The 11852-nt window shown below is 41.5% G+C and overlaps 1 protein-coding gene across 1 annotated transcript in view; it reads left to right on the top strand.

The window, feature by feature from the left end:
• The window catches only part of LOC118343062 (probable ATP-dependent RNA helicase ddx6), a 6343-nt gene extending 2001 nt beyond the window's left edge, over window positions 1–4342 (top strand). Inside the window, exons 3-12 of the mRNA XM_035681797.1 lie at window positions 57–186; window positions 326–472; window positions 669–763; window positions 878–1000; window positions 1361–1489; window positions 1769–1885; window positions 2342–2405; window positions 2482–2583; window positions 3322–3541; window positions 3622–4342. Coding sequence (XP_035537690.1) covers window positions 57–186; window positions 326–472; window positions 669–763; window positions 878–1000; window positions 1361–1489; window positions 1769–1885; window positions 2342–2405; window positions 2482–2583; window positions 3322–3536 — 1122 coding nt within the window. The 3' untranslated portion in view covers window positions 3537–3541; window positions 3622–4342. The remainder of the gene's footprint in view (window positions 1–56; window positions 187–325; window positions 473–668; window positions 764–877; window positions 1001–1360; window positions 1490–1768; window positions 1886–2341; window positions 2406–2481; window positions 2584–3321; window positions 3542–3621) is intronic.
• Window positions 4343–11852: the final 7510 nt, after the last annotated feature.

The raw sequence follows: 11852 nt of genomic DNA, 5'->3' as shown, positions 1-11852 counted from the left end.
GGGACTGACTACCGCGAACGATTAACAGGTGAGGTAATGTTTTGGTTTGCTTGCAGGAGGAGAGCATTCCCATCGCCCTGTCTGGACGGGACATTCTGGCTCGGGCTAAGAACGGAACTGGGAAAAGTGGAGCGTATCTCATCCCGCTGCTGGAGAGAATAGACCTGAAGAAAGACCACATACAGGGTGAGACGCCGCCTGTAGTTTCATAGTTACCTTTTCTAACGAGCCTCTCTCATCCACCAACCTTCACCACCGTCTCTCGTCCACTTAAATGTTCCTCTGTGAAAACTTTTCCCATCTTTTCCCATCTTCCATGTTCCAGCACTTGTCATGGTGCCCACCCGTGAGCTGGCGCTGCAGGTGAGCCAGATCTCCATCCAGATCAGCAAACACCTGGGCGGCGTTAAAGTCATGGCCACCACCGGGGGCACCAACCTGCGAGATGACATCATGCGCCTGGATGAGACCGGTAAGAAACCGCGGTGAACCTCACTGACCTGCGTGTGGCTAACAAACAAACACCTTATCAGAAGTGAGTCCAGTCTGCATGTGTTGGCTTGGTTTTTGTGCATTTTAATGAGGTAAATAACACAAATAAAGGGATATGTTTAAATGTTTTTTCAACTTTTTGCCCATTTGTAATTCTCTCCTGTTTTCCACATCAGTGCATGTGGTCATTGCCACCCCTGGTAGGATCCTGGACTTGATAAAGAAGGGCGTGGCAAAGGTGGATAGAGTCCAGATGATGGTGATGGATGAGGTAAACACGAATAAAACCAATAAAAATACTCTCTGCTAAAACTAACTTCATGTTCGTCAAAATTCCTTCCATACTGGTTCGCTGCTTCGGGTTAAATCTCTTGTTTCCTCTCAGGCGGATAAGCTGCTGTCTCAGGATTTCGTGGTGCTCATCGAGGATATCATCAGCTTCCTGGCAAAGAACAGGCAGATCCTGCTCTACTCTGCAACCTTCCCCATCAGCGTGCAGAAGTTCATGGTGAGCGGTCGGCTAATTGCCGCACCACCCCGATGGCTCAGGGCCACTTGGCACCAAATGACTCGCACTGCAGACCAAGCTGTTCTCACACTGCGCCCAGATCTGTGTTTGTGTTAGTCTGTTGTACACTTCACCAGGGCTGCCTCCGTCTGAAGCAGTTCAGCTCAGGGTTTGATTGTTTAGATGGTTTGTAAAAGTCTTCTGCAGTGTTATAACACAAACTACATTTGTTAATCCTTCTGATTTCTTTAAGCTCGTATTAACCTCCTACATTAGTTAGTTAAGGGACGTCCTACATTCCTGTACGTGAAAACTCTGCTGTTCACACACTTTAACCTTCTTACTGTGTCCTTGCTGCAGGCGAAGCACCTTCAGAAACCCTATGAGATAAACCTGATGGAGGAACTGACTCTGAAGGGCATCACTCAGTACTACGCCTACGTCACCGAGAGGCAGAAAGTCCACTGCCTCAACACGCTGTTCTCCAGGGTAACTGACCAACTCCGCGTTCACACGTCTGTGCATTTTAAACTGCCACAAAGGCACTTTTCACAACGCGTGTATGATTCTGTGTCATAAACACAAATAAAATACTTTAGCATTTCTTTATAGTAGTTAAAGAAAATCTAGCTGCATCTCTGGGTGGAATTTATTAAACCTAGAACTTCTCTAACATCCGGCTCCGATTCGTCCTTCAGCAGCATGTTGGACAGTTTAGGATCAGACCACAGGCTCACGTTCCCTCTCTTCTCTCTCCCTCCGTCACAGCTTCAGATCAACCAGTCGATTATCTTCTGTAACTCCACTCAGAGGGTGGAGCTGTTGGCCAAGAAGATCACTCAGCTGGGCTACTCCTGCTTCTACATCCATGCCAAGATGATGCAGGTGAGAGAAATGTTGCCATATGCCTTTTTAAATGTCTTTAAAATAAATATGTAGTCACTGTTTTTCAGCATGAATATTTTAAATATGATTAGAGCAAAGTAGAATTAGTTATTCTGCCCGGTTCGATTCCAGCTGAGGACATTTGTTTCGTGTCATATCATCCTCTTGTTTTCCTTTCTAGAAGATGTAATGCCTAAAAACATATAAACATGTATTTATAGCCTTCACAAATTATATAAATATGTACATTCCTTTTAATAAATGACGCCAATATAAACTACAAATAATAAATAAAAACAGTCACAAAACATCAACTTAAATTGTTTTGGATCATAACATTAAAAATGTTTACTAAAGAAAAATAACCAGTAAATCTTTAAGGCTGCTTTGAGTGTTATTAATGTTTCTTCTTAGTTTTCTCGTCTGTAACTTTTTTATGTGTTTGTTTGTTTTCAGGAATATAGAAACCGCGTGTTCCACGATTTCAGAAATGGGCTGTGCAGGAACCTGGTCTGCACTGGTGAGTTTCTGTTCGCTCTCACGTTTCCAAACAGAAAGCCTAAAAAAAAATCTAATTTTCTGTTGTCTTCCAATAGATCTCTTCACCAGAGGTATCGACATCCAGGCCGTCAACGTCGTCATCAACTTCGACTTCCCTAAGAATGCTGAGACTTACCTCCATCGTATTGGAAGATCAGGTACGCCGTGTTCTCCTTAATGAATGTGACCTGCGGTGGTGTTTTTAACCTTGACCGTCTCGTTAGTGGAAACAACATAAGGCTGCTCAGTTAATCAAATTTTAACATGATTACGATTTTGGGTGCAAACGATCTTAAAACTAATAAAATCGGGGGAAAAGATTATTTTTTCATTTCTGTTGTGCGCGTTGTTTAGAAAAAAGGCTGTGTCCAATTCAGGGATTTAAACCTTATTTATAACTTGTGGTCCGACACTCGCTGCAGTCTTCTCCTTCACGTTGTTTTCATTTGAACAGGTAACGAGGAGACTTACAAATGTTTACGGGAAGGAAGTGTAACTGAGGACTTCTCCAAAGTGTTTCTTGAACAAATGTCCAATAAATGCAGGCATGTTTTCTAAAAAAATTACAGTTTATAAAAAATAATCGTGATTTAAATTTGACACAAATAATCGTGATTAAATGATTTTTCCATAATCGAGCAGCTCTAAAACAACATGAACAGAAGATTTTGGAGCTTCTTTTAATACAAGTTGTTCAGATTGATGAATAAAGCAATGTTTATGTTGTTCTCGTTCTTCCTGTGAGATTACACAGCTCCGTCTGCTGGTTGCAGGACGCAGTACATGAATTAACCTTGATTCTACAATAATCAACGACAAACACTTCGAGTAAATAGAATAAATAAATGTGGCGCGTAGATGAAGTTTGTGTATTAAACGTATTCTCTCGCTCTCAGGGAGGTTTGGTCACCTGGGCTTGGCCATCAACCTGATCACATCAGAGGACAGATTCAACCTGAAGGCCATCGAAGACCAGCTGGTGACCGACATCAAGCCCATTCCAGGCAGCATCGACAAGAGCCTGTACGTGGCCGAGTACCACTCGTCTGGCGCCGACTGTGACGTGGAGGAGGTTGAGGAGAAACCGGGACACCACCAGGACAGCACCTAAAACAGGTGAGATACTTTTTAAGACTTTGATTGCAAGGAAAAAAGTAAAACCTGTCGTCCTAATCTGAGCTCTGTCTTCCCTCCAGGACGGCAGGACACACCGGGCTTTTGCACAGACATCAGCGCTTGCGCACAGGCTTCAGGCAACTCTTCACTTTCACATTTCTCACTCGTTTTCAGAGCCTGTCGAATGGATGTAAAGGCTGTTTTTATTTTTGTTTTGTTTTTGCCTTTCCTTTGCTTTTTCCTCAAAGAGAGCTGCCTCATTCTTTTGTTTTAATTAACTGAGAAAGTTGAACTATATTGTTTTGCACCAAACTCAGAGCGGGCCATGCATCCTGCGTATGAGCTTAGCGTATTTGTTTCCTAAAATTTATCTCGGTTAGACAGCACTGCAAAGGAGAATCGAAGCTGTTTTGAACCTGTCGTCCTAGGAGGCTGTTTTCATTGCCAGCAGCGAGGTTGGTCTGTTTTTAATGTTACAATGGTGCACTTACACCAGCCATCGTTCTGTCCACTTACACTGTTGTTGTCACTTAAGTGCCTTACTTACTCCCATGTGCACTCATCCATTCATAGCCTGCTGTCTTCTGTCATGCAGCAGAGTACGAGCACAAACGATATGAATTTAATAGCAACCCCAGTTTATTTAAACATCCATTATGCAAGGGAAAACGACAACACACACACACACACACACACGCTTTCTCCTGCTGAGAGATGTGTTGGAACACGGCTCAAACTCTTTAAAAACCATCCTGAATGTGAACGTTTATTTTAAATGTGAACGTTGCAATAAAAAAAAAAGAAAAAAGGGCAGCTTTATTTAAATACTGCGTGACTGTTTCTCCCTTTTCACTATGGATAACACACAGAGTTAATACGAGAAGACGGCTAAAGACACAAGCCCCCATACGGATTCATGGATGTTTGCCTGCGACCACACAAACGGCATGGGAAACGAGAAGCAGCCTCACGCTCTTACATTACGGCTGTTCTTTTACATTAAAATAAAATGATATTGGGCTGGTGAATACTATAAACCCATGGATCACTGCAGCTGGTGGATGAAACGCTGGTTTTTTTTCAGGACTAATGCATCAGAGACCGGTTCAGAACAGTTTAGATTTTGCCGTTCCTAAGCTGAAACGCAATTCAGGTCCGAAGAGTAAAATGTTTTTTGTTTTTTTTATGGAAGTTGGTGCAAAACAATAGTTTAAATCTCTTTTTTTTATTTAATTATTTCCCCAAACTGCATCAGATTGAGTTACATTGTGGAAATATGAGATCCTGAGGTTATACTTTTTAAAATCTTCCCCCGTCATGACAAGAATTGAAGTTGGTGAATGTACTCTCTCTATAGCCCAGTGGTTGAAAGCCCAGCTCTTGACAGCTGTCACTTGTATTGCTGCTGTTGCATTAGAAACTTCTCTTCAGGCTTTTCTCTTATGAAATGGATCCACGGGACAGCAGTGTGACGCAACCTGCTCACGGGATCACACTGACCCTCGATTGAACTACGACTAAAAATGAGGAACAACAGAAAGTCAGGGTTTCTTTGTGCAGCAGCAGCGGTACCATTTTATTTTTGTTTGTTTTTCCCCCGGCACAGCTATGTTTTATGAATCTAAAAAAAAGAAATGTGAGGATTATCTCTGGTGAGGGGTGGGCTCTGTGTTTTGAAAGCGACATTGTAGCATCTTTGAACAGGCAGCTGTGACTTCTTTGTTTTTGTCCTCCCCTTATAAGAGCGTCGGTAATGCTATTTTTGCTTTTTAAGATTTATTTTTGATGTTGCTTAAAGCAGTGTGAAGGGGGGGGGGGGGAGGACTGTAAGGCTTTAGCACTGGGTAACTTCTGGTTTATTTTGGGTGGGTTTGCAGAAGCCAAGTGTTTTATCGGATGCTCTCTGGGCATCTTGAATCTTTCCTTCTCTCTGGTACTTAAAGCAAAGACAAAAGCTTTGATTTAAAGTTTGTTTTCCCCTCAAAAAGTACACAAAATACCTGGTTTGCTTCGTGGTTTTAAGTGCCAGAGAGAGCGTTAAGTTATACAGGAGAGAGTTTCTGGAAAGCGTTGAAGCACTGTGATCTTCTTGAACCTGTTCCATGTTTGTGTGACGGATGATCAAAGTGCTACGATTAGTTTTCAGCAACTCGATCCATTTTCCACTAGGGCAATCTTCAATACGAGGTGTTATGAATCATTTTTGAGGAAACAAGAATTGTAAATGATTCATTGTTTACACTAGTCGTTTACAATTATACAAAAAAAAAAGAAAATACTTTGCTTCATGGTCGGTGGAAGAGGTCGATTTTTATTTTATTTCCATTTTTTTTTTTTCCTTGAAATAGATTTTCAGGATTTACATTGAAGCAAAACCAAAAAAGGAGAATGTCGTGAGTGTATGAGAGAGAGATGTTAAGGTGGGTGTTTGAGTGAGAAGTGTGTGAGTGTGTGAGACATACAGGCGACTGTTTCAACAAAGGTGTGTGTGTGTGTGTGTGTGTGTGTGTGTGTGTGTGTGTGTGTGGGAACCATTCATGTATTGTGTGTGTTGTGTGTGTGTGGTGTGGTGAGAAAAGGACATGAGTGTATGTTTGAAGCTGCTAGCTGCGTTGATTTGTTAACAATCATTAACGTTTACATGCAGCTTCCAACTAAACGGCCGTCTTTGTGTCTGGATTAACGGAGGAAATCAGACATCACACCGGTAACCCGGGAGCTAACATTGGGTTCAGGTGGTGATGATGGGTATTTGGACTAAGAATAAAACTGACTGTTTTAGTTTGAGTCTGCACGTAACGTAATCATGTATCCTCTTTTTTTTTTTTTATTGTTGTATGTGTGGCTCTTGTGTTTTTCTGTTGCGGTGTAAATGTCTTAATAATCGAGTATGTGATGTTACATCGTCCAGGATGTGATTGTTTTTTGGTTTTTTTTGCTCCTTCGTCTCCCGTATTCCTCCAGGAGTTCAGTTTCATAATGCGATTTTTTCTTTTCAGTTGTTTTTTGTTTATCGCGATCACATTCCCTGACAGTCATTCATCATCCCTCTGTGATCACAACACATTTTGGGCTGTGTTGTTCACGTAAATAAGAAGCACCCAGACTTTGCCTGGGAATTGCTCCAAAATGCTTCAACAGCCTTAAAAAGAAACTACTTTTTTTTATCACAGCTTCTTTTGTAGCTCCACTCCATGTTGTATCAGTTATCCGAAGAATAAGGCACATTCTGATTTTTTCTTTGAACTTACGCTTACTTTGGATAAGAACAGTTTGAATCATCCACAATAAGAACTTGTGTCCGAAGCTGCAAGAACTTCAAGCCTGTATAGCCGACGTTCTCTTTAGCTGCGTTAAGTCCTGCGTCCTGCGGCAACAAAGGAGAATTCCTGATGAAATGCATCTGAATGTGGAGTTATTCGGTTCATTTCAATCGGGTGTTGTTCATAGACTCTTTTTGTCTGTGGTTGTGTGTGTGTGTGTGTCTGTGTGTGTGTGCCTCTGACCTGTGGGTCAAGAGTGCCTGAATGGGGGGAGGGTGGGTGGTATTGTTAAAAACCTGTTCGGGAAAAGGGGAACTGTTTAAATAAAAAAAGAGAAAATAATGGAACGGTTATGATAAGGGATTTGGGGTACCAAAATAATTTTGATACTCCAAAGCTCAAAATTGATGAAGAAAAAAAGAAATTCAGACAACTTGAAAACTAGTATTAATGCTGAACACCTTAAGATAGAGCGTGGCCATAGCTAAATTGAATTTGGATCTCTTAATTGCTGCCTATGTAGGACTCACCCACGTCTTTTCAGGTGATTTCATCAAACGTACGACGAGCCTGCAGCAGATTTTGTAGTTAAGCTGAGGGTAAATACAGTATTTCCCCTTGCGACGGGAAGAAAATACTAGTGTGTAAGCAGTGGCTCCTGATTTACTTTTATTGCGAGAGCGGTGGGATAAGTTGACGAACGTATTTCTTTAACGTGGATTTGGAGGAGTGGTGATACAGTGATTCAAAATGGTAATAAAAAAGAGAAAATGTTGTTTCAGTTGATCTGTCATACGTTAAAAGGTTTGTCTCTTTCCGTAAAACCCTCCTGGTAAGTCACATGTTGTATTATTGAGTTTCTAATCTTCTTGTACTAATTGGTACCTCGGGGCCGTTGCTTCTCCCAAAGAAACAGGTTTATCAGCCCCGGCTTCAAGTGAGTTGCATCATTTTGGGACTTTTAATACCTAAAAAGGAAACCCGGATTCCGGTTTTACGGATGGTCTGTTTATTTTTGCGGCGGCTCCACACTGTCCCATGATATCCGTTTATCGTGTCATTAGAAAAAACTCAGAATGATGGGTGGTACTGCAAAAATTATTCTTTCAATTGTTTTGTTTGTTCCTTTTGTCTTTCCTTACGAAATGCATTGAAGAGAGCACCAGACGTCCTCAACGTCCTCTACTGTTGTAACGTGAAATACATGCAGGGTTATAATAATTCAATAAATTGGACTTAATTATACACTCTGGTGGTTCTTTTTTTACTCCCCTGATTAACTGCATTGGTTACACAAATCATATGATGTGAAAATCCTAAATAACGTGTTTATTCAAATGTAGATACAGAAAACCTGCAGCCGGTGGCCTGGGCTTAAAGGTTATAATGCAGCTGTCATCTAAAGCTGTTGCGTACTGATGGAAACTTTGAGGCAGCAGCAGGACATAAAATGCCCGGAGGGTGGGAGGGGTTTATAACATGATCTTTGTGAAAGCTTTATTGTGGACAGTCCGAGGGGGCCAGAGGTTATCATTCAGCTTCAGTGGCCTCTGATAATGCAACCAGTTCAAACACCAGAAAACCGGATTAAGGCGTCATTTATCGATCTAACCTTCCGCCGGTGTCAACATGTACCACCGCACACATAATAATGTAATAGGCGGTGTGACTACATTCACCTTGGTACAACAGTGTAGCCAACTGGCCCTCATTGGTTGCTGTATGTGTGAAACACAGCAACTCTTTATCCTCGGGGCAATACAAGCACGTGCAAACAACAGCAGTGAGATCTTGTGAGCAGTTCCACACGAAGGATCACCTGTCATACCACTGCATGGACTACTTTACACTGTGCGTCCTCTTTACATTCAGTGAACTTACAAACAGAACAAACACATTTATTTCCTTCAAAATCATTAAAAGTTTAAATTAGGTTTGGAAGTGTGGTTTTTAAAGCACTTTAACGTTGTTTTAAAAGTGCCTTTAATAAATTATTAATTCTGTATTTTAGGTTAATTTTATACTTTTTATTTATATATAACTGTATTTAAGAGGTAAAAAAAAAACTTAAAAATTGTTTTTATTTCACACTTACTTTGTCAATATAAATGCCAATAATTACTATTACATTAATTTGAATTTAACGGTATTTAACGGCTCCTGCGCGCTGTTGTCTGTCGGCTACAACAACAACGTGTTTTGACAAAGCGACGGTTGCAACGAGCCCTCCGGGCCACCGTTTGACCTTGAGACAGTTCCTGCATGACCCGCTCTGCTGTTTGCGGCTGACGTCGAGGCCCCTCCGCCAATCGGCGGCCTCAGAACACAACGCCCCGCCCCCCTACAGCTGACGACACCCCGCTTAGCAAATAGCGTTCGAGTACGAGCGTGACATCACCGGGGCAAAGCCACGCCTCCGATTCTTCACGCACGATAAATGAGTGACAGCTGCTTCTGCCAATCATGTTCGAGGGTCGTGGCTCGGCGTCCAATCACAGCGCGTCTTGACAAAAAAAATAAAAATAAGGCGGGTCCCTGCGTCACACTTCTTCCTCTTCTTCTTTGGTGCTACTGGATTCAACTTCCGGCTGCATCGTCCTCTGGAAATCACAACGTGAGTATTCAACGTTTACCGACGTGTTTTTATACATAACGAGAGGTTTTACCGGACACAGGGGCCGTTGCCGTGCGACAGAGTGACCGTTGGTTTCCTTCACCGGCGGCAACCGTCAGTTTTAACGGCTGTCAGCTGCAGATTAACGGCTGCACTGAACGCTGCTGCAGAGCTAACGAGGCTAACTGGTTTCATTCAACAGATTAAACACTTTTATATTGAACACTTTTATATTGAACACTTTTATTGAAAGGAAGCGCAGTTAGTGCTGTTTCATTGTTCAGGTGTTGGTGGTTTATTTATTGAGTGGGTTTTTCTTGTGCTGCTGCTTTAACTTGATATGAATGAGCTGTGTGAAAGGTTAAAGGGGCACTCCACCTATTGTGCACATGAACATTACATTACTCATTATTACTCAGCTCTGACACAAGCTGAGTTTAATGTTTCATTTCCTCTTTTTGCTCTGAAAGATGCTTTCTGAGTTCTGGTAGAATAAAGATCATCACAGAATCAGAAGTTTGGTTTTTTACGCCTTCGAGGAATGTGACCTGGTGCATAAAATATACACACATACAATTGTTCAAATCACACAGAATCAAATCACACAGAAAAATAAAGTACTTTCAGAATATAAATAGGTAAAGATAAGAAAGATAAGAAGAGAAAGCTGTGCAGAAGACGGGGGTTTATTGATGTAATGAATAGCAACTAGCATGAATACTAGTCAGTGTGTGAGCTGTCCGGTATTGTCAAGAAAACTCCTGGAAAATGATTTCTTAAAAATAATTCCTGTTTGCAGTATCATGTTGTTGGGCCAAGAAAACCCTAAAGTAATCAAAGCCTTCGGTATATTTATTTGGTTTATTTGTTTATTTATTATATGTACTCCTAAGAGTAGAATAACTATGAACTATATAACGTCATGCTAAAAATAAAAATAAAAAGTACTGTGACATACCAGGAAATTGCTAGAATCTTAACAAATCCCACGATACAGAGTTTTGGACAAACTGCTCCGCACGAATACAGTGTCAACATACACTAAGCATCACATATACAGTATGTAGGAGGAAGCGGCATTTAACTATGTATGCACGCTATCAATTTGAGGTGCGGTTAATTGTTTATGGTTCATTCAAAGCTGATGATTATGTCCATGATATTGCATTAAGCCAGAGAGTTAATGATCTACATGGAGACAGCAGTCCAGAGAGCTGTTGGAAGATGAAGTGGAGAAATGGAGGCTGGAGCCGTCTCACTACCTAATGTCTCTGCTGGCCATCTCTTTGCCTGAGGTAGAGGAGCTATTAACGCTAAATTGCCACAGGAAGGAATTATTTCCTGTGGTGGTAAAAGTCAGTACATCACGGAGAGTGCGGGTGTCACGGACCACAATGCTCCTCTCTGACAGTATTCCTGTATTACTTCTCTGAGGTCGTCTTCAGTGTGTGACTCATGATATTCAGGTTGATGTGACGTCCAAAACAGGACGCTGAAACACATCATAATTATAGATAGAGAGACAGGTTGTGTGGTCTCTGAGTCAAACCTCCCTCTCTGTATTTGGACAGATGTAATTATAGAGGTCTAATTCTAAATCTGCGCTACAGAAACAGATTGTTAGACCTTGCTGACTGTCTGTCTCAAGTTAGTTTTATTTCTACAGCTCAGAGTCACAGAGTTCTCAGAGGTCTTTGAGATCTGTCGAACATATGACACCTTTTATCCTAGACGCTCGTTATATAAGAATATAGGAAAAAGGGAGAAACGTCTGGAGGAGCAGTACAGGAGGAGATCTCTCTTTCCAGGACAGAGAGAGAGGAAATAGATGTCTTTACAGAGTAGAGAGCAGGACCCAGAGGACTGTTACTGTATGGAGAGTACAAATGAAGTGGTACAAACATATGCTATTAAACTTAATACTAAGTTACAGTGTCTTTGACTATCAGTGAGTCAGCATTGTAACGAGAAATCAGTGTGTTTGTGTTCTGAGCTGTTGCTGATATGTGTGTGTTTTTTTTTTCTTTTCTTTTTCCTCTGGTCCTTTTCCAGCTCAACCCTTTTTTCCATCGTGCTTCTGGTCAGTGACATTTTAAGGAAATGGCAATGTTCTCATTCTGTTGTGAACATGGAAACTAAAACACTCAAGTAGGGTATTAAAGCTATTAGCGACAGACCGATTAATTGCCCAGCTGATTATGTGGTGTTTTTAGATCATCGGCACCGGCCAATGTCTGTCCTCGCAAGGCCAATTAACAAAAAATGTCTTCAGAAACATCTGCAGGCAGCTTTGTCATTGCAGTATTTACAGTTATTATTAGTGTTCTGGGTGTGGGTAGCCTTTTATTTCCTGTCACCATCCTTACACTCACTGCGGCCTCTTTCTTTCTTTCTCTGCTTCTATCATTTCCCCTGCAGCTGTAAACGAGGATAA

This window comes from Morone saxatilis, unplaced genomic scaffold (genome assembly GCF_004916995.1).
Source record: "Morone saxatilis isolate NCDOM2014 unplaced genomic scaffold, NCSU_SB_2.0 Contig9, whole genome shotgun sequence".
NCBI lineage: Eukaryota > Metazoa > Chordata > Actinopteri > Moronidae > Morone > Morone saxatilis.
Note: the sequence above shows the minus strand (reverse complement) of the source record. Positions and strands in the feature narration are given on the sequence as shown.